The sequence below is a fragment of the Oryctolagus cuniculus genome, chromosome 6, assembly GCF_051225735.1.
Source record: "Oryctolagus cuniculus isolate XC-2025 breed Fujian yellow rabbit chromosome 6, ASM5122573v1, whole genome shotgun sequence".
NCBI lineage: Eukaryota > Metazoa > Chordata > Mammalia > Lagomorpha > Leporidae > Oryctolagus > Oryctolagus cuniculus.
In genome coordinates, this window is record NC_142872.1 from 60,174,870 (window position 1) to 60,195,029 (window position 20,160).

General features: G+C 53.4%; 1 protein-coding gene across 2 annotated transcripts in view; it reads right to left on the reverse strand.

Moving 5' to 3' along the window:
* Window positions 1-20,160, reverse strand: part of STK10 (serine/threonine kinase 10) — a 101,912-nt gene that overhangs the window by 69,527 nt on the left and 12,225 nt on the right. For both annotated transcript variants that reach the window (XM_051843611.3, XM_089336211.1), the window contains one exon: window positions 4,558-4,722. In XM_051843611.3, coding sequence (XP_051699571.3) covers window positions 4,558-4,722 — 165 coding nt within the window. Of the gene's footprint in view, window positions 1-4,557; window positions 4,723-20,160 lie in introns of those variants that run through there.

Sequence of the window (20,160 nt, forward strand, 5' to 3'; positions counted from 1 at the left end):
TATGCTTTCCTGGCCCCTTCAAACCTGACTCCTTCCTAAACCATAGAAGACGTGTCTCTCCACTGTGGGAAGCTGCCACTGGGTCCCTGTGAGCCGGAACAGTGGTTCTCAAGCTTAAACAAGCCAGAGAGCCACTTGAATGCAGATTGCTGGCCACCCCCAATAGCTGGGGCCTGAGATGCCGCATGTCTCAACAGAGATCAAGTACAAGGTCTTCACTTGGCATTCAAAGCCACGCACAAAGCAGCCATACCTTACCTCACAAGCCTTGTCTTTCACCAGGGGACACCCCTAGCCCAGACTCCCATTACCCAAGCACCCAAGGCCCCACCTTTCCTGCCTCCATGCTGTGTGTGGATCATGCTGTCCCTTCTGTGTGGCATCCTGTCCCTCTCCTTTATCCATCCATTGCCACCTTCCTTGATCTCACAATGTCCTAAACCCAGATACTCAGCAAGGAGAAGACAGAACTCTAAGGGTCTACAAAGTAACAGTCAGGCCACAGGGACAGCCACAAAAAGGGACAGCAAGAAACAGCTGTGGCCTTAGCAGCAGCCCTGGACAAGAGATGTCAGCCTGAAGTGACAACTTTGGGACAGAAAATGCTGGCATATCTGTTTAAGCCACCACAAGGCCGAGGCTGTCCTGTTAGGAACCGTTCTTTCTATCTGCCTTCCCAGCTCCGCTACTTTTTAGCCAGTGGTCGCGTGGGGAGATGGGGGGTGGGAGTAGCTGGCGAACCCTCTTGGGTTCTCACTTTCTTCTGCAAGGCTGGGACAAGGCCCACCTCACAGGAGGAAGATCGAATGACAGAACACATGTGGAGCTCATAGCAAGAGGCCCAGCACACAGCAAACCTTCAATAAACACCAGCTGTTATCTTTGGACTTGGGAAAGTAATGAACTTGGTATCCAGCTACCATCAGCAATGAGACTAGATATTCAATAGATTTTTTTTTAATGGGTGCATAATAAGCAGTAATTCAACAAATGATATGTGAGCGGACCAGACGATGGATGAAAGACAGACAGACAGACGGGTGAGAGGCTGGGCAGACAGAAGCTCAGCGGCGGTTAACATCAGAAGTGACTGTGCCGGCGCCGCGGCTCACTAGGCTAATCCTCCGCCTTGTGGTGCCGGCACACCAGGTTCTAGTCCCGGTTGGGGCGCCAGATTCTGTCCCGGTTGCCCCTCTTTCAGGCCAGCTCTCTGCTGTGGCCAGGGAGTGCAGTGGAGGAGGGCCCAAGTGCTTGGGCCCTGCACCCCATGGGAGACCAGGATAAGTACCTGGCTCTTGCAATAGGATCAGCGCAGTGCGCCGGCCGCAGCGCGCCAGCCGCGGCAGCCATTGGAGGGTGAACCAACGGCAAAGGAAGACCTTTCTCTCTGTCTCTCTCTCTCACTGTCCATTCTGCCTGTCAAAAAAAAAAAAAAAAAAAAAAAAAAGAAGTGACTGTGTCGGAGCGGGCATTTGGCCTGGTGGTTAAGACACCAGTTCAGACACCTGGGTCCCAATTGGGAGGGCCTGGTTTGATATCTGCTTCCAGTTCCTGATTTCAGATTCCTACCAACACAGACCCAGGGAGCCAGACACGATGGCTCAAGGAATTGAGGCCCTGCTGCCCATGGGGGAGACGCGGACTGAGTTCCTGGCTCACAGCTTCAGTCTCAGTCCTGCCCCAACAGTTGCTGGCATTTGGCGATAGGACCTCTCCCTGTTTCTCTGTCAAATTCATTAATTAAATAGAAAGACCACCAACAACAAAAAAAGTGGCTTTGTGAAGCCAGTTCAGCAGCAGATGCTTAAAGACCTTAGAAGTTCAGGTAGGGGACCAGCGCTGTGGTGCAGTGGGTTAAAGCCCTGGCCTGAAGTGCCAGCATCCTATATGGGCACCGGTTCTAGTCCCGGCTGCTGTTCTTCTGATCCAGCTGTCTGTTATGGCCTGGGAAAGCAGTACAAGATGGCCCAAGTCCTTGGGCCCCTGCACCCACGTGGGAGACCCAGAAGAAGCTCCTGACTCCTAGCTTCAGATAGGCTCAGCTCTGGCCGTTGCAGCCAATTGGGGAGTGAACCAGCAGATAGAAGACCTCTCTCTGTGTCTCTACCTCTCTCTGTAACTCTGTCTTTCAAATAAATAAAAAAAAAATTAAAAAAAAAAAATGTTCAGGTAGGGGCTGGCACTGTAGCGTAGCGGGTAAAGCCGCCGCCTGTAGTGTCAGCATCCCATATGGGCACCAGTTTGAGTCCCGGCCGCTCCACTTTCAATCCAGCTCTCTGCTATGGCCTGGGAAAGGAGTAGAAGATAGCCCAAGGCCGGCACCGCGGCTCACTAGGCTAATCCTCTGCCTTGCGGCGCCGGCACACCAGGTTCTAGTCCCGGTCGGGGCACCGGATTCTGTCCCAGTTGCCCCTCTTCCAGTCCAGCTCTCTGCTGTGGCCAGGGAGTGCAGTGGAGGAGGGCCCAAGTGCTTGGGCCCTGCACCCCATGGGAGACCAGGATAAGTACCTGGTTCCTGCCATCGGATCAGCGCAGTGCGCCGGCCGCAGCGCGCCAGCCGCGGCGGCCATTGGAGGGTGAACCAACGGCAAAGGAAGACCTTTCTCTCTGTCTCTCTCTCTCACTGTCCACTCTGCCTGTCAAAAAAAAAAAAAAGAAGAAGAAGATGGCCCAAGTCCTTGGGCCCCTGCACCCATGTGGGAGGCCGAGAAGAAGCTCCTGATGCTCCTGGCTTCAGATCAGCTCAGCTCCAGCCGTTGCGGCCAACTGGGGAGGGAACCAGCGGAGGGAAGACCTCCCCCCACCCCGCCTCTCCTCTCTCTGTAACTCTGACTTTCAAATAAATAAATAAATCTAAAAATCATAAAAATAAATAAATAAATAAATAAATCTTTTAAAAAAAGAGCTCAGGTGAAGAGCTTCTCAAACAAGAACAGAAGAAACGCAAAGACTGCCACACAGAATTGTTTGACAGCTAAAACCGTGCGGGGAGGGGCCAGGGTGCCCGGCGATGGAGATGGGCACAGCCAGAAGACGGGTTTCCATGGTCATGGAAAGATGTTCTTAGCATCTTCAATAAAAAAGAGTAAAAAAGGCAAAGTAGCAGGCAGGCGGGTGGGCTCCCCTCCAGAGAACACCACGCACAGGTGCGCACAGAAGAGCTCCACAATGCATGTTCCAAATGGTACCAGGAGCTAGCTCGGGGATAAAAATCCGGGTAGCTCTCACTGTTTTCCTTCTGCCTTTCTCTATATCATCATTTTCCTCGGAGGACCATGTGTATTTTTTGTATAAAGATTTATTTTATTTCAAAGAGTCACAGACATGGAGAGGCAGAAAGAAAGAAAGAGAGATCTTCCATCCGCTATGTCACTCCACATGTGGCCACAACAGCCAGGACTGGGCCAAGCCAAACCCAGAAGCTTCATCCAGGTCTCCCACATGAGTGGCAGGGGCCCAAGCACTTGAGCCATCATCCACTGCCTCCCAAGATAGATTAGTGGAAGCTGGATCAGAAGTGGAGTAGCCTGGACTTGAACTGGGGTTCTGCTGTGCCACAACACTCAAGTGCAAGTACGATATTTTACATACAAGATCCTGGCAAAAACCAGTCTGAAGAGAGGCACAGTCTGGGAAAACTGGGTTTTATCTGTGAGAGGTATTCACTTCAGGAGAACGCCAGGGAGGAGCCAGGCTGGGGCACCCCAGATTTCCTGACTTGAACTCGAGGTGATGCTGAGTTGGAAAGGTGGGGCCCAGAGCTGTACCTGAGCTGTGCACACCCAGGGATGAGGATGCTGGCGGAGAGCTGGGGGCGCTGTTGAAGAGCCCCCACTTCCTTAGAGCAGCCATCGAAAGGAATCCCCCTGGAGCAGCCCTGCAGGAGCGGGAGCGGCACTAGCAACACAAACAACACAACAGCCAGCGCTCACTGCGCCGTCACACGGGCCAGGCCTCCCCTGAGCAGCCACCATGAGCTCCCTCATTTAATCCTCGTACCCGCTCTGTGGGCCAGACATGACAGCCTGAGTCTTCCCTACCCGAAATGCCTGGGACCACGAGCGTTTCTGCTCTGGAGCGTTCCGCATTTCAGAACCCGTGCGTGGTCGTTTACGGGTCAGCATCCCTAATCCGAGCACCCGAGACCCGCGATGCTCCCAAATCTGACACTTTCTGAGTGGCAGTGCTCAAGAAGTTTTAGATTCCAGAGCCACCTGGGATTTCAGATTTCTACATCAGGGATGCTCCACTTGCATGATTAGGCCCATCTTCCAGATGGAAAAATCAAGGCATGGAAAGCTTAGCCTTGGCTACGGGTATCCAGCTTGTGCTGGGATGCAAAGCCAAGCAGCAGAGCTCTGGCAGTGCTTCCTGTTCCAAACCACAGCCCCCATCTGACAGGCAGGGGCCCCACGGGAAGGGGCAGGCAGGAGGCCTGGAGCTCCCCCACTTCACCTTCTCCTTGCCCGTGAAGCTGAGGCACAGAACTGAAAACCTCAGGGCTAGATGAAGTCCAGAACCCATGCAGGCAAGGAGGGGCGGAGGGAGGCACCTTACCCACAGCTTCCCATCGTAGTAATAGGCTCCCAGGAGCTTCACAATGTAGGGGTGGTCGCACGTGGCCAGGATCTCAATCTCCACGATGTAGTCCTCCAGCTCCTCCTCGCTCTTGGTCTCAATGACCTTGGCTGCGGCCAAGGCGCCCGTCTCCTTATTCTTGGCCTGCAAAGCAGAGACACAGAAGGTCAGCGAGGCCTGCTGTGCAGGAAACTGCCCCTGGCAGGCAGCCCACAGGCCCTGCAGGAGTGTGCAAACAGAGGCCGGATGTCCAGAGGAGGACTGAGGCGCTGGCCCGGGCCACGCATTGTTCTTGACGAGGGCCAGTGCTGCACGTGGTGTCGCACGGAGGGACACGCATGAGAAACTGTCCTGTGTTCAAGAATCATTTTAAAAGAACAGCACACCCGTGCATCGGGGTCAGCAAGTACAGAACAGTTCAGCCCTGCAAATACAACCTTGGAAAAACCGACCGCTCATCGGTTCAGGACAACAAGAAAGTCACTGAGAAATCAAAGTGGCCTCATACTGTTTATATAAAGAATGGAAAACAGCGTGGCTTTCTTTTTTCACATGCTCATACGCGTCTGTAAGTGCATGGAAAAATCTAGAAAGACATTGCCTGAAGGCAGGCTGGAATGGGGCCTGAAACAAGGAGGCGTTGTTCCAGCATACACGCTGTTTCAGTATACATGCTGCTGACACGGCACACTGAGGAACTAAATTAATTAAAAATTAAATTTTTTAGTGGGACAGTTTCATGCATCGACTTGCATCATTTCACATGCATTAAAAGCAGAATGAAAAAGGATCTCAATTCCATAAGCATACGCCAAGTTCAGTGGGATCGCTTCCAAGAAACACATCACCAGGCAAAACAGCTAGAGACCTAGACAGAGGTCTTCCATCCGCTGGTTCGCTCCCCAAATGGCCACAAAGGCCAGGGTTGGACCAGTCCAAATCCAGGAGCCAGGAACTCCATCTTGGTCTCCCATGTAAGTGCAAGGGCCCAAGGACTTGAGCTATCTTCCACTGGTTTCCTAGGTGCATTAGCAGGGAGCTGGATCAGAATTGGAGCAGCCAGGACTCAAACTGGCACTTACTGGGGATGCCAGCGTCGCAGGTGGCAGCCTAACCCACTGTGCCACATGCTGACCCCAAATAACCATTTATCTGATGAAAAAGAAGGAAATCTCACACCTACTGGCATGGACACACCCAGAAAACAGCAAGTGCTGGCAGGAATGTGAAAAAAATTAGAAAAAAACTTAGAAAGTCGGGGCACTGCTGGTAGGAGTTAGAACGGGGCAGACACCAGTGAAAGCAGTCCGGCAGAGACAGCACTGTGCTGTAGTGGATTAAGCTGCTGCCTGGGACGCCCACATCCAGTCTCAAAGAGCCCCAGCTGTTTCACACTTCCAATCCAGCTCTCTGCTAAAGCACCTGCGAGGCAGTGGATGACAGCCCAAGTACTTGGGCAACACCTGTGTGGGAGACTCAGCTGGCGTTCCTGGCTCCTGGCTCCCAGCTTTGGCCTGGCCCAGAGCCCTGCCTGGTGTGGCCATTTGGGGAGCAAACAGCGAATGGAAGATCTCCCTTTTCCTCTGTCACTCGGCCCTTCAAATAAATAACACATCTTAACAAAGACCAGTGTGGCAGTTTCTCGAAAGGTAAACACAGACAGCCTATAAGCCCCAGTGATGGACTCGTACATTCCAAAGAGCTGGATACAGGGATGCGGGCAGATGGCGGCACCCCTTGTCCACAGCGGCGGTGTTGACACCAGCCCAAGGCTGAAACACCTGTGTCCATCAGCAGATTAATGAGCAATCGAAATGGCATCTGTCCATCCCGCGCAATAGGATGCAGCCAGAGAAGGAAGTTCTGACGCGTGCTGCAACACGGTGGAGCCTGCGACATGCTGAGTGAAGGAACCTGTCACAAAAGGACACGCAGGGCGTGACTCCTCCTGCAGGTGGCACCCACGGTAGTGGAACTCATAAAAACTGAAGTGGAACAGAGGTCCACATCAGCTGGGGAAGCAGGGAACGGGCGTAACTGGTTAGTGGGAACTGAGTCTTTGTTGATGATTTTAACAAAAATCTGGGGTGGGGATAACATGGTGGCACAGCAGGCATCCCTCATCAGAGCGCTGCTCCGAGTCCCAGCTGCTGCTCTGCTGCCAATCCAGCGTCCTCCTAAGGTACCTGGGAAGGCAACAGGAGGTGGCTCAAATACTTGGCTCCCTGTCACCCACACAGAACATCTGGATGAAATTCCAGGTTCCTGGCTTTGGCCTGGCCCAGATTTGACTGTTGCAGTCATTTGTGGAGTGAACCAGTAGATGGAAGATCTCTCTCTCTCTCTCTCTGTCTCTCCTTCTTTCTCTCTCCATCACTCTGCCTTTCAAATCAATTTTTTAAAAAAATTTTTAGGCCGGCGCCATGGCTCAATAGGCTAATGCTCTGCCTTGTGGCGCCAGCACACCGGGTTCTAGTCCCGGTTGGGGCACCGGATTCTGTCCCGGTTGCCCCTCTTCCGGGCCAGCTCTCCACTGTGGCCTGGAAGTGCAGTGGAGGATGACCCAAGTGCTTGGGCCCTGCACCCCATGGGAGACCAGGAGAAGCACCTGGCTCCTGCCTTCAGATCAGCGCAGTGCGCCAGCCATAGCGCGCGGCCGTGGCGGCCATTGGAGGGTGAACCAACGGCAAAAGGAAGACCGTCCTCTCTGTCTCTCTCTCTCTCTCTCTCACTGTCCACTCTGCCTGTCAAAAATTTAAAAAAAAAAAAATTTTTTTTTAATGAACAAAGTACTGTTCTTTAAAAATTCAGGGAGGTACAGATAGATAGTGGTGATCACTACACAACTTGTGAACTTATTTAATGCCACAAAATTATACACTTACAAATGGCTAAAAGGATCTTCAAGATGTTATGGATGTATAATTTACCGTACTTCAAAAGACGGAGAAACAACCACACAGATGGTGCAGGCAATCCCACCCCCACAGCACACAAAGAGCTACTGTCCAGGGAGTGGGGTGGGGACCCATGGGGATGCTGCTGTGAGCCCCCCCTTCCCCACCCCCTGGTGCTGCATGGGGTTCCAGTGTGAGACTTCCTACAACATCACCCCAAGAGTGAGCTGCTCCTCTAAAGACTTTGTCTTTTTTTTTTTTTTAAAGATTTATTTATTTATTTGAAAGGCAGAGTTAGAGGGAGAGAGAGGGACAGGCAGAGAGAGAGAGGTCTTCCATCTGCTGGTTCACTCCCCAAATAGCCACAATAGCCAGAGCTGGGCTGGTCTAAAGCCAGGAGCCAGGAGCTTCTTCCTGGTCCCCCACGTGGGTGCAGGGGCTCAAGTACTTCCGCTGCTTTCCCAGGTGCATTAGCAGAGAGTTGGACCGGAAGTGGAGCAGCCAGGACTTGAACTGGTGCCGATATGAGATGACTGTTGCAGGTGGCAGCCTTACCCACTACACCACGATGCCAGTCTTTTCTGTATGTGTGGTTTTGTTTTTGTTTTAGTTTTTTACAGTTTATTTATTTATTTGAAAGGTATAATGACAGAGAGAGAGAGGGAGAGAAAGAGAGAGATAGATCTTCCATCTGCTGGCTCATTCCCCAAATGCCCAGCAAGGCCAGGGCTGGACCAGGCTGACGGCAAGAGCCTGGAACTCCATCCAGGTCCCTCGTGCAGGTGGCAGGGGCCCAAGCGCTTAAGCCATCATTTGCTGCCTCCCAAACACATCAGCAGAAAGCTGGACCGAAAGCAGAGCAGTCAAGACTCACACCAGTGCTCCGATACGGGGTGCTGGCGTGCTCAACGGCAGCTTGACCCACTGCGCCCCCACACCGGCGCCCCTAGGAAAGGGCAGTTCTGGCAGCGCTGCACCCCGGCGGGAGTGCTTGTCCTGGACTCTGCCTGCTCCCCAGCCCAGTTTTGAAAGCTTGTTCAGAGCGCCCTGGAACCCGCCAACTGGGCGTCGGGTGCACCCTCGCTCACCCGCTCACACGCACGCTTTACTGCCTTTCCGCACGAGGCTGCGATGGCTGTGTCCCTTCGGTGAGGGCGGAACCAGGGTCTCACTTCAGTACCACACTTCTCTTCCCTCCTCTTCCTCTTCAAACCCGGAAGAGAAGCTAGGCCAGCTCTGCTCCAGGATGGAGAGGCCGGCAGAGCAGAGCTGGGGAGAGGCCGCCCCGCCCACCGCATTCACCTTCCCGGGCAGCGGGTGAGGGCGGTGCGCGCAGCATTCCCGAAAGGGGAGTTTTCTCCCGAGGCTGGAGGAGGCCCCGGCAGGGACTATTTTCCAGGAATACACAAAACCTGCCTTGAAAGGCAGCACGACCACAGGGCAGGGCCCAGGCGGGTGCCAGTGTCAACAGCAGGGCCGGCCGCTGCCCAGCGCCTCGCTCAGGCTGCCCAGAGACCACTGCGCCTGGGAAGCGGCCAGCAGAAACCAGGGACTGTACTGGGTCCTTGCCAAAAGTAAATTCTTTAAAAAAAAAATGTATGTATGCATGTATGTGAGAGGCAGAGAGACAGGGCCAGACAGACAGACACATTCCATTTACTTGTTTCCTCTCCAAATGCCCACAACCGCTAGGGCTGGGCCAGCCCGAAGCCAGGCGCTCGGAACTTAATCCAAGTCTCCCATTCGGGTGTAGGGACCCAGCTACTTGAGCCATCATCACCTGCTGCCTCCGCCTCCCTGGGTGCCCATTAGCAGGAAGCCAGAATCGGGAGTGCAGCCGGACATCAAACCCAGGTACCACCATCTGAGACGCAGCATCTCACCTGCTGGGCCAAACACCTATGCCCAAAATTGAGTTATTTAAAAGCCTGGGTGAGGCAGCAGCCCATCACCTTGAAGCCACGGAGGAAATAATAATGGCAGATGATAAAAAAACAACAGGGTGGGTATTTCTGGCTCCTGACTTTGGACTGGCTCAGACCCAGCTGTGTGCGCATCTGGGGAGTGAACTAGCAGGTGGGAGCTATCTGTCTACCTCCCAAATAAACAACAGGTAAATAAAACATGGGGACAGGCATTTGGTACAGCGGCTTACATCACTGCTTGGGACACCCACATATCATATCTCAGCGCCAGTTCTAGTTCCGGACTCTCCACTTCCAATCCAGCTCCTTGCTAAGGCACCGGGGAAGCAGCAGATGATGGCCAAGTGCTTGGGCCCCTGCCATCATGTGGGAGACCTGAATGGAGTTCCTGGCTCCTGGTTTCAGGCTGGCCCAGCAGAAGCCTGGCCCAGCAGATGGAAGAACACTTCTTCATCTATCTATCTAAAGAAAAAAGAAAGGAAAAGAAAAGCAAACACAGGCTGAGCACTTGCTGTGTGGCCAGACAGGTCTTCAGTGGAATTTCCCACTCCATCCCCAGTCCAGCCCTGGAAGATAAACTGGATCATTCCCAGGTTACAGATGAGAAAACGCGGGCTCAGAGAGGCATATGCTTCGCTCAGTCCACACAGCCACGGCTGGATCCAAATGCAAGGCTGCCTGACTCACAGAACCCCGGCCCCCAGTCACAGCTCTCAGGGCCTTCTTGGTGAGTGCCCTGTGTTCCTTTTGCTAAAGCTAAGTGACAACCACAGCCACAGTAGCGTGCTGGGACTGCCAGCACTTAGTCTGTCTACACATCATTAAGGTAGATGTCAACGCTCATGCCCATTTCTCAGACAAAGCAACTGAGGCCTGGAGAGGTATCAGCACCCAGCCAGCACGGTGAGCTGTGCTAGTCTCCTGACTCCAAGTCTAGTGTCCTCTTCACTACACTGCGCTCCCAGGAATCCACTTATTTCCCATTTACTCATTAATTCAACTGTTATTTACCGAGCCCCAATGACGTATGGGGCACTCTTCCAGTGAACAAGACAGTTTTTAGCTGGAAGATCATGCATGCCCTCTCCTAACGTAATTCACCACTCACTGATCTTCCTCCAGCAGAGCCACCACCTCCCTCACTGCCAATCCCTAAGCGGCAATGGTGCCCACCCCCTCACCATATCCAGAAGGAAGTGCCTGACTCATCCTGGCCAATCAGAACGCTGCATTCCTTCTGGCCACCGTGACTGGCTCAGAAATAGGCACAGGATCAAGTCAGCCAATGAGATGCAACCATAGAACTATTGCTAGGACAACTGAGATTCCGAGTCTCCAACCCAGGGCCATCACGCCCCTAGACGGAACCTGAAAATGAAACTGGGTCCCAGGTACCAAAGCTGAGATCAGCGTAAGAGGACAATGGTGCTTGTAATTAATTTTTACAACTTGGTCTAAGAATCCCATGTTTTATACGAAAAACTTGGTGCTCACAGAAGTCCTCGAAGTCACTCACCCAGGGTCACCCAGCAGATAAACAACAGCGCAAGGAGCTCAGGTCTGGCCAGTGTGATTTCAAAGTCCATGACCGTGAACCCTTTTGCCTGTAAATTCTGCGAAAGTCCTGCCTGAGCCTCAGTTCCCCCCCGTGCACAGCAGGAAGGTGGGAAAATGATGATGCATGTGGGTCCACCCTCACAAACGGGCGGTCCTGAAAAGCTAAGGGTGGTCCAGGGAGATGGGGCACACGTGGGAGTTGGCAGGCCAGGAGTCACGCAAAGAACAAGTGGCTGTCTGTGGCCTCTGACGTCTGTCTCTCCCACTGGCTGAGGCAAGGCCGGGGTCCAGCCAAGAGAGAGGGGGGAGCTTCGACGCGGACCTCCACTGCCAGCCCGCGGTGACTCATGCCTCAGCCCACACCCTCGAGAGCAGGCACACAGTGGCCACTTGTGTTTGCTGCTCCAGACACCTCTGCAGGAACAATTCTCCCCCTTGTGCAGTCATGGGGCCCAGCCTGGAGGAGGTGGGGGCAACCTTCCCAGCGGGGAGCCCGCCCCCGGCCCTGCCCTTGCCTCCTCCTCACTGAGGGCACTGCTACCACACGGCTCAGTAAGCAAGGAGTACCTCAGCCACCACTCCTGAACGCCAGCCCCCAAGCCCCCCATCTGCAGATGAGCAAACCTAGCTCAGAGGCGAATGCAGAGGCCAAGGTCAAACCTGTGCCTCCAGCTCAGTAAGTGACAGCACAAGAGAGAAAGGCCTAGAGGGGTCTGTTCCAGGGGGCACTACCCATCCCAGCAGGCCTGGGAGCCCCTGGAGCTGCCTGGACACAGATTTGGGGGGTGGGGGTGGGAGTGGGCAGCAGATCTGGCCAGCACCTGTTCCCCTTTGTGGGTGCAAAACTCTAGCTTCACTGGGGACCACCTCTCCCTTGCTCTCAGTCCAAGAGACTTATGAAGGGCTGACCCCACCTTGGTCAGGCGCTTGACCCCACCCCAGTGATCAGAGTGCAAAATCTTAACCAAGCCACTGGCTCAGAGGCGGGCATGTAACCCCAGGCAGGCCCACAGCCGTGCCTAGGTGGGAACTTTGCTTACGTTATCAGGAAAGCAGCACTCTCTCCAGAGTTGCTAAGCTGTGGAACGGAAGCCTGGGCGCTCTGACAGCCCATCCTGCCAGTCCTCCGGGGAGCACGCCTGAGTATGATGCCCCAGGCAAGGAAGAGGGACCCACAAATGGGGGAGGGCAGGGAGCAGCTGGAGCCAGCAATTCCTGAAGGCAGCAGCAACCCTGAGACGTCAGTGACGCAAGCTCACGATCCCCCTTATGCACTCGCGCCATCTGCCACTGGAAAGGAAACGAGCTCTCTGCTCTGGGGGCGCTGAGCTGAGAGCAGACAACCACGGAGACCCTTTGCCAGGTGATGCACAGGCGCAGAGGGCCACCCTCACTCCCAGGCCCAGCAGGACCCACAGAGCGGCATTCCCTGAGGCCTCACAGAGTTGGGTGGGAAACCAGGTGAGGTAGGGGACCCAGGCAAACAGAACCAGGGAAGTCCTCTCCCAAAAGCATCCTCCTTGCAAAAAGCAAGGGAGTTGGCCGGCGCCGCGGCTCACTAGGCTAATCCTCTGCCTGCAGCGCCAGCACCCCGGGTTCTAGTCCGGGTCGGGGCACCAGATTCTGTCCCGGTTGCCCCTCTTCCAGTCCAGCTCTCTGCTGTGGTCCAGGAATGCAATGGAGGATGGCCCAGGTCCTTGGGCCCTGTACCCACATGGGAGACCAGGAGGAAGCACCTGGCTCCTGGCTTCGGATCGGCGCAGCGCACCGGCCCCAACGCACCAGCCGTAGCAGCCACTTGGGGGGTGAACCAACAGAAAAAGGAAGACCTTTCTCTCTGTCTCTCTTTCTCATTCTCTAACTCTGCCCTCTGCCTGTCTTAAAAAAAAAAAAAAAAGCACACTCACTACAGCAACAAGGACGTGGGGTGACACGGTGTCCTCACCACCACCAAGAAATTAAACCCACTCAACCTTTGAAAGGTAACAACTGGCAACAGGTATTAAGGGCCCTGAAAAGACCTTTTAAGCCTATTATACTTCATTCCTGAGAATTAAAAACCAGGAAATCATTGTAAAAAGACAAGAAATGTACTGGCATCATGTTCCCATTTCTTTATAAGAATGAGAAAAAAAAAAAAAAAGGGTGGGTATTGTGGCACAGCGGGCTTGGCCAGTACTTGGGACACCCGCCTACCCTACCAGAGTACCTGGTTCAAATCCCAGCTGCTCTGCTTCTGCCCCAGCTGACTACTGATGCACCTGCAAGTCAGCAGATGACTCAAGTGCTAGGGTCCCTGCCACCCATGTAGAAGACCCTGATGGAGTTCCTGGCTCCTAGCCTCAGCTGGACACAGCCCAACAGTTGAAGGCACTTGGAGAATAAACCAGTAGATGGACCTCTGTGTGTGTGTGTGTGTGTGTGTGTGTCTGACACTCTACCTTTCAAATAAACAAGTACACCTAAAAAAAAGGACAGGTGGAAATAACTTGAATGTTTACTGGTAAGATGGTAAAATTAACTTAATGTGATATTAAGCAACCCTTTGAAATGATGAATAGGAACAGAGTAATGAAAAAAATACTTAAGCCATGAGAATAAGCAACCAAGCAAGCATGCAGCTGGTGCTGTGGTGCAGCAGCCAAGCCACTGCCTGCAGGGCCAGCATCCCATGTGCTAGCTGCTCCACTGCTGATCCAGCTGCCTGCTGATACTCATGGGAAAGCAGCAGAAGACGGCTCAAATGCTTGGGCCCCTGCAGCCATGTGGGAGACCCAGAGGAAACTCCTGGCTGCTGGCTTTGACCTGGCCCAGCCCTAGCTGTTGCAGCAATTTGGGAAGCAAACCAGCAGATGGAAGAGCGCTCTCTCACGCTCTCTCTCGCTCTCTCTCGCTCTCTCTCTCTCTCTCTCTCTCTCCACCCCACCCCCGTCTGTCTCTCTGTCTCTCCCTCCACCTTTTAAAGAAATAAACAAATCTTTGAAACAACTAAAATCACAGGCAATCTGTGCCTTGGTCCATGGCTATAGACAGGGATGAGCTGAAAACACAGCCCAGTAAAGGCAAAAGGCTCAGAGAGGGTCCTGGTGAGCACAGACTGGGCTTGGTGCACAACAGCGCCTCCTGCACAGAAAGTGACCACTTCACCCTGACCTTGTGGTGCCTGCATCCAGGTGGGTGCCCTGTCCTCTCAGGAATCCACCTGAGCTGCCCCGTCAGAAGAACCCAGCTGCCACCTGCGGCTACTCAAACACACAGACATAAAATGAAAAATGTTGGGGCCAGTGTTGTGGCACAGCAGGTTAAAGCCTTGGCCTGCCGTGCCGGCATCCCATATGGGTGCCAGTTTGAGTCCCGGCTGCTGCACTTCCGATCCAGCTCTCTGCTGTGGCCTGGGAAAGCAGTAGAAGATGGCCCAAGTCCTTGGGCCCCTGCACCCGCATGGGAGACCCAGAAGAAACTCCTGGCTCCTGGCTTCAGATCGGCACAGCTGTGGCCATTGCGGCCATCTGGGGAGTGAACCAGCGGATGGAAGACCTCTCTCTCTCTCTAGCTCTACCTCTCTCTGTAACTCTTTCAAATATATAGAAATAAATAAATCTTTAAAATAAAAAGAAATGAAAATGTCAGTTGCAGTGGCCACATTGTAAGTGCTTCCCACCCACCCCACGGCCACCACATTGAACAGAGCAGAGACAGAGCAAGTTCGGGTGGACCTTACAGCCCAGAGGTGCAGGATCATCCAAAGCTCACTCCAGCGGCCCAGACCCAGCCACAGAAAACACACTCTTCTTTTTTCGAGGAAGGCAAAAAAGGGAGTGTGGGCAGAGGCGCCCCTCCAGCCGGTCTGCTCAGAGGTCTCCTAGCAACTGGCGGGGTGCGGGGCTCCGGGGAAGGCTCCCAGCTGACCTGTCAGATGAAAAGCCTGGCGCGTGGGTCACAGCCAGAGAACGGAGCAGTCGAGGCTAAAGGTTTCCATTTTCCTTTTATTCTGGACGCTATGCCAGGCATGTGTCCAACAGGGCTCAGGCCACTGGAAGCAAAGAGGGGGCTTGTCTGTGTCACACAATATGCAGCCGTGGCGTCCCTGCCCGGACACATTTAATCTCCACAGGGTGACGACCGTCGCCAGTGCGGAGAAAGGCTTAAAGGGAGAGGAGTCTGGCGCCGGAGCGGGGTGAGGGCCAGACAGAAACACAAGGAGGTGATCCGAGGGCGGCATGCAGGGCAGGACTGAGCTACGAGGGGGCCCCGGGCTGGCCGGCGGGAGTCGCCACACAGGGGAGCCATGGGCCGGGCCTTCGCCAGGCTAACTCGGGCCCAACGCCCTGCCCACCAGGGTAAGCATCTCAGGAGCATCCTGCCCAGCGGCTCTGGGTGCCAGTCCTCCTGCTCTTCCTCCATTGCCTTCAGCCAGAAACACTCTTAGATCAAACCCTCGATGGCTCCCGGCAGCTCCAAGATAAAGCCCCAGCTCCCTAGGCAGCACTCACGGCCCTCAGGTTCTGCTCCTGCCACCTCTGCAGGGGCCCAACCCTGCCTTCTCTTCACAATGCCACAGCCAGGGCTCGCCCACTGCCAACCTCCACACCCCTCTTCACACTCCTTCCTCCACCTGCAATGCCTTCCCCACACTGTGTAACCAGCCCACAAGCTCCAACTCCACCACGGCCTGCTCCAAAAAATGTGCCCCAGGACCCCTGCCCACCTCCCCTGCGAGGACATCTCTGTGCCTTGCTAGCACCTTCATCACAGACCTCCTGGTGCCATGGTCACTTGTATCACAGTTCTCTCTCAGACCTGACTGTGAGCTCTCAAAGGCTATGACCATGTCTGATTCCTCTCAGTCTACCTGACGGAGCCTGGCACAGAACAGCCAATGGACAAACAGCTAAGTGGGTGAATGGAGGGATGGGAGACTGTGGGGGTGGGGACAGATGGAAAAATGCATGAGTAGATGGATGGGAGGGTGTGTGGATGAATGAGAACAAACAGATGAGGACGGGTGAATAGATAGGACGGTGGTAGATGAATGAACGATGGATGGGAGACGGTGAGGTGGAAGGATCAGTATATCAGAGGATATGAATGAATACATGAATGGATGGGTGAGTAACTGGCACACGGATAAAGGGATGGATGGGTAGGAGGATCGATGGATGGATGGATGGATGGATGGATGGATGAAGACTGAGTGAGTGAACGGGGTGGTGGGTGGGTGGATGGATAAATGGGAGGCTGGGTGAGCGGACAGAACAGACAGATGGACAGATGGAAGGGAAAGTGAGTGGACAGGAGGATGAATGAGTGGATGGGGGAGAACATAAAGGGATGAAGTATGGGGGGGGGGGCAGAAAATGATCAAGGCCTCCTTTTTTCCCAAAATGCCTCTCTTGCTGATGAGTTCCGTGATCACCTGCCTTTCTCCTTCCTCCTTACTGAAGATATTTTCAACAGGTCCCTACCCCAATCCTTCTAACACCTGCTCTGGGCAAACTTAAACCTGGGCAAATTTCCATGAGATGCTTTGTGGACTAGAAACAGCAGAAGCCGTAGGTTCAAGCTCAGCCTCGAACACTTCACCAGCTACGTGTACTTGGGGAAGCCAGGACACCAGTCCCTAGTTTCCTAACAGAGGTGGGGACAATTCCAGGGATCCACGAGAAAGTTTGTAAATTACCACGGGGGTGTCAACTGACCACTGGGTGTTCCTGCTCTGTCTACCTTTGTTTTCAAAAGCCTAAAACCACGTTTATCCTGTTCAGTAACATATCTATCACTCTGGTTGGTTAAACAGCGGGTGGGCGGGAGGGTCTCTGTGCCCCCTGCAAACAGAGAGGAACAAAGTCCTCCGCAGGAGAGAAGAAGGGAAGATGCTGAGGAGTCCATTTTCCCCTCGATGGACTCAGATTTGTGAGTCTCTGGCTGTTCTCCAGCGAGGGGAGAGGGCACCGCTCTACGCTGGGGAGGCGCAAGCCTCGTCTCAGCCAGGGTACACACAGCGCACGCTGCTGTGGAGACAGAAACCACTTCCCGATCGTAACTGCCACGCCAAGTTTCAGCTCAACGACAAACAAGACGACGGCCGAGTTTCAGAAGCGGTGGCCCTTCCAGATGGCAAAGGCGGAGACGCACAAGGCCAAGCGGTGAGTGACAGGGCTTCCAAAGCCACATCGTTCGTCTTCCCTCCCTTGTGGACAAGGGGCCTGGCGAGCCATCCTGGCATAGGCTGGAAATGCTAAGCACCAAAAGCCCACAAATGGGCCAGCAAATAAAAAATGACAACCCAAACAGGACCAGCCCCAAAGATACCAAGTGGTGGCCTTGGCTGAAAACCCAGCAACCTGTTCAACTTGGCCCGGGCTGTGGGAGCTTTCAGACCTCAGCGCTTCCAAAAGTGATGATGGATCCAACCCCAGTGTTGCTGGTAAAGGGGACTGCAGGCGCTCCCTCCCACCCAAGGGAGCACTGGGAGAGGAGTCAGGGCGGAGTTGGGGGTGCTCTCTCCCCTCGCTGGGGGTTGGGGTCCAGCAAAGAGGAGAAGCACCTTTATTGGGGTTCCCTGTGCTCCCCACACACATAACTGAGGCCCCTTATCTCACTTAATCCTCGCCACTACCGTAGGGGATATAGACACTTTCAAGTCTCAGAGAGGTGAAGGCCGTTCTGTTTTCTTTATCAATAGTATTTTGAGTGCTGTTTTTTATTCTTCTAAAAATACATCCACTCATTAAAGAGAATCTTAAAGACAGAATGGAACAGACATGATCACAGCTAATGGCCGTGAGCACTGGTACCCCCCACCCTGTATTCCGCAGGTGCTCCTGCATCCGTCTGGCAGTCCTGCCTCTCATGCTTCTCAGCTGGAGGACCCCAGGAGCTCTAAGGGACCTCTCTGTCCCTCACTCTGCACTTTTATATAAAGAAGACATTCACACATGCTGCCTGGAGAGGCAGTGACGACAACCACACGAGTTACTACGCGAAAAGTGCACGGAACACGGGCGGGAGCCCTCTCGCCACATAGTCTTCCCCAGCTGTAAAACTGAGATTGCACTGTACATGCACACCGGTCACTTTCATTTCCTTTCCTTAAATTTATATTTTTAGAGGCTACATAATAATTCTACATATACACAGGGCACAGTGGGACTTTTTAGCCCAACCACTTGAGCCATCACCTGATGCCCTCCCAGGGTGTGCATTATCAGGAAGCTGGACCTGGGGGCAGAGCCAGGACCAGAACCGAGATACTCCAAGATAGGATGTGGTCACTTCTAGCACCATCTTAACGGCTGGGCCAAATCCCTGCCCCTCAGTGTGGCATTCAGTACGTGCACACAATTCGCAATAGTCAAATCAGGGTAATTAGCGTAGCCATCATCTCAGAGCTTATCATTTCTTTGTGCTGGGAACATTCAAAATCCTCTTACTAGCTATTATGAAATACACAACTAATTAATATCAACCGCAGTTACCCACTGTTCTATGGAACATTAGAAGTTATTCTTCCCTTGTGGCATAGCAGGCAAAGTCTCCGCCTGTAGCGATAGCATCCCCTATGGGCACAGGTTTGAGTCCTGGCTGCTTCCCTTCGATCCAGGGGATTAAGGCACCTGGGAAAGCAGTGGAGGATGGCCCAAGTCCATGGGCCTCTGCGCCCACGAGGCAGACCTGGAAGAGAAAGAAGCTCCTGGCTCCTGGCTGTGGCCTGACCCAGCCCTGGCTATTGTGGCCATTTGGGGAGTGAATAAGTGGACAGATCTATCTCTCTCTGCCTCTGCCTCTGCCTCTCTCTCTCTCTTAACTCTGCCTTTCAAATAAATAAATCTTAAAAATAAAGGGCGGGGGGGGGGGGAGCCAGCACCATGGCTCACTTGGTTAGTCCTCCGCCAGCATCCCATATGGGCGCTGGTTCTAGTCCCAGTTGCTCCTCTTCCAGTCCAGCGCTCTGCTGTGGCCCAGGAGTGCAGTGGAGGGCCCCTTGGGCCCCTGCACCCCCATGGGAGACCAGGAGGAAGCACCTGGCTCCTGGCTTTGGATCGGCACAGCACCAGCAGTAGCGGCCATTTAGGGGGTGAACCAACGGAAGGAATACCTTTCTCTCTCTCTCTCTCTCTCTCGCACTGTGTATAACTCTGTTAAATAAATTCCAAAAAATAAAAATAAAAAAAAAAAAGAAGTTATCCCTCCCATCTAACTGCACCCTATCTCCATTAACCCTCCTCTTTCTATCCCCACCCCACATACATACACACACACTTCCTGGCTTATGGTAGTTGGCGTTCTACTGTCCACTTCTATGACACCCACTTTCTTAGCTTCTACTCTACAAGTGAGGCATTAACAGTACCCCAGGGACAGCCTTTGGAACACAAAACATTCTTCCCAGCACCGTCTTGAACTGCTAGAAACTGTCCCCTCCAATGGCAGCCCACCTTAGAGGGTCAATGCCCTGGTCTCATAGTGAGCCGTGGGACCTGATGTATGGACCAAGCTGCCCTGCAGGCATCCTTGCTAACACCAGACACACTCCAGTGAAGCTGCGCTTGCGTCAGTTCTGCCATGACCTAGCTCTGTCCTTGAGTACTGTCCCCGTAAGATCCCACGTTTTACATTCCACTTGTGAGAAGCACTGTTAGCCTACTTTGCAGCAATGGAAACTGAGGCCTAGAGACATATCTTGCCCAGTGTCACACACCGAGGCCAGTGGTGGTGTTAGAGTCGACCGCCCGAAAAACGTCACCAAGAGACACGTCTCTTATGCAAACAGCACGGGGAAGTTTTATTGATTATCCAGCATGCTGGGGCTGTCTGATCATCATGAGCAGAGCAGCCCGGAATAACCAAAGGTTAGGGTTTATAAAGGCAAAAACCGCAAAACCGGGAAGGGGAAGAGAATACACGGCTGTTAAGCGGTTGCTAAAGTCTTACAATCAGCAATTATGATCTTAAGACATAGACAAATCACATCTTCATTATTAGCCCAGGTAACCCAGGTGCAACCTTTTTACTTTTAAGCTTGAGCAATCATGCTAGGGGGTTTTTGTGTGTTGCCAAGGGTGATGTAGTGCACTGCTATTGTCCGACTATTTGAGATCATAGTTTTGGACCAGAGTCTCATGGTGTGGGGGTTGCTTTCCCAGAATGCAGTCTCAAGTGCTCCAAAATGGAGTCCCTACTGTCAAGGTGCTACTTCACTC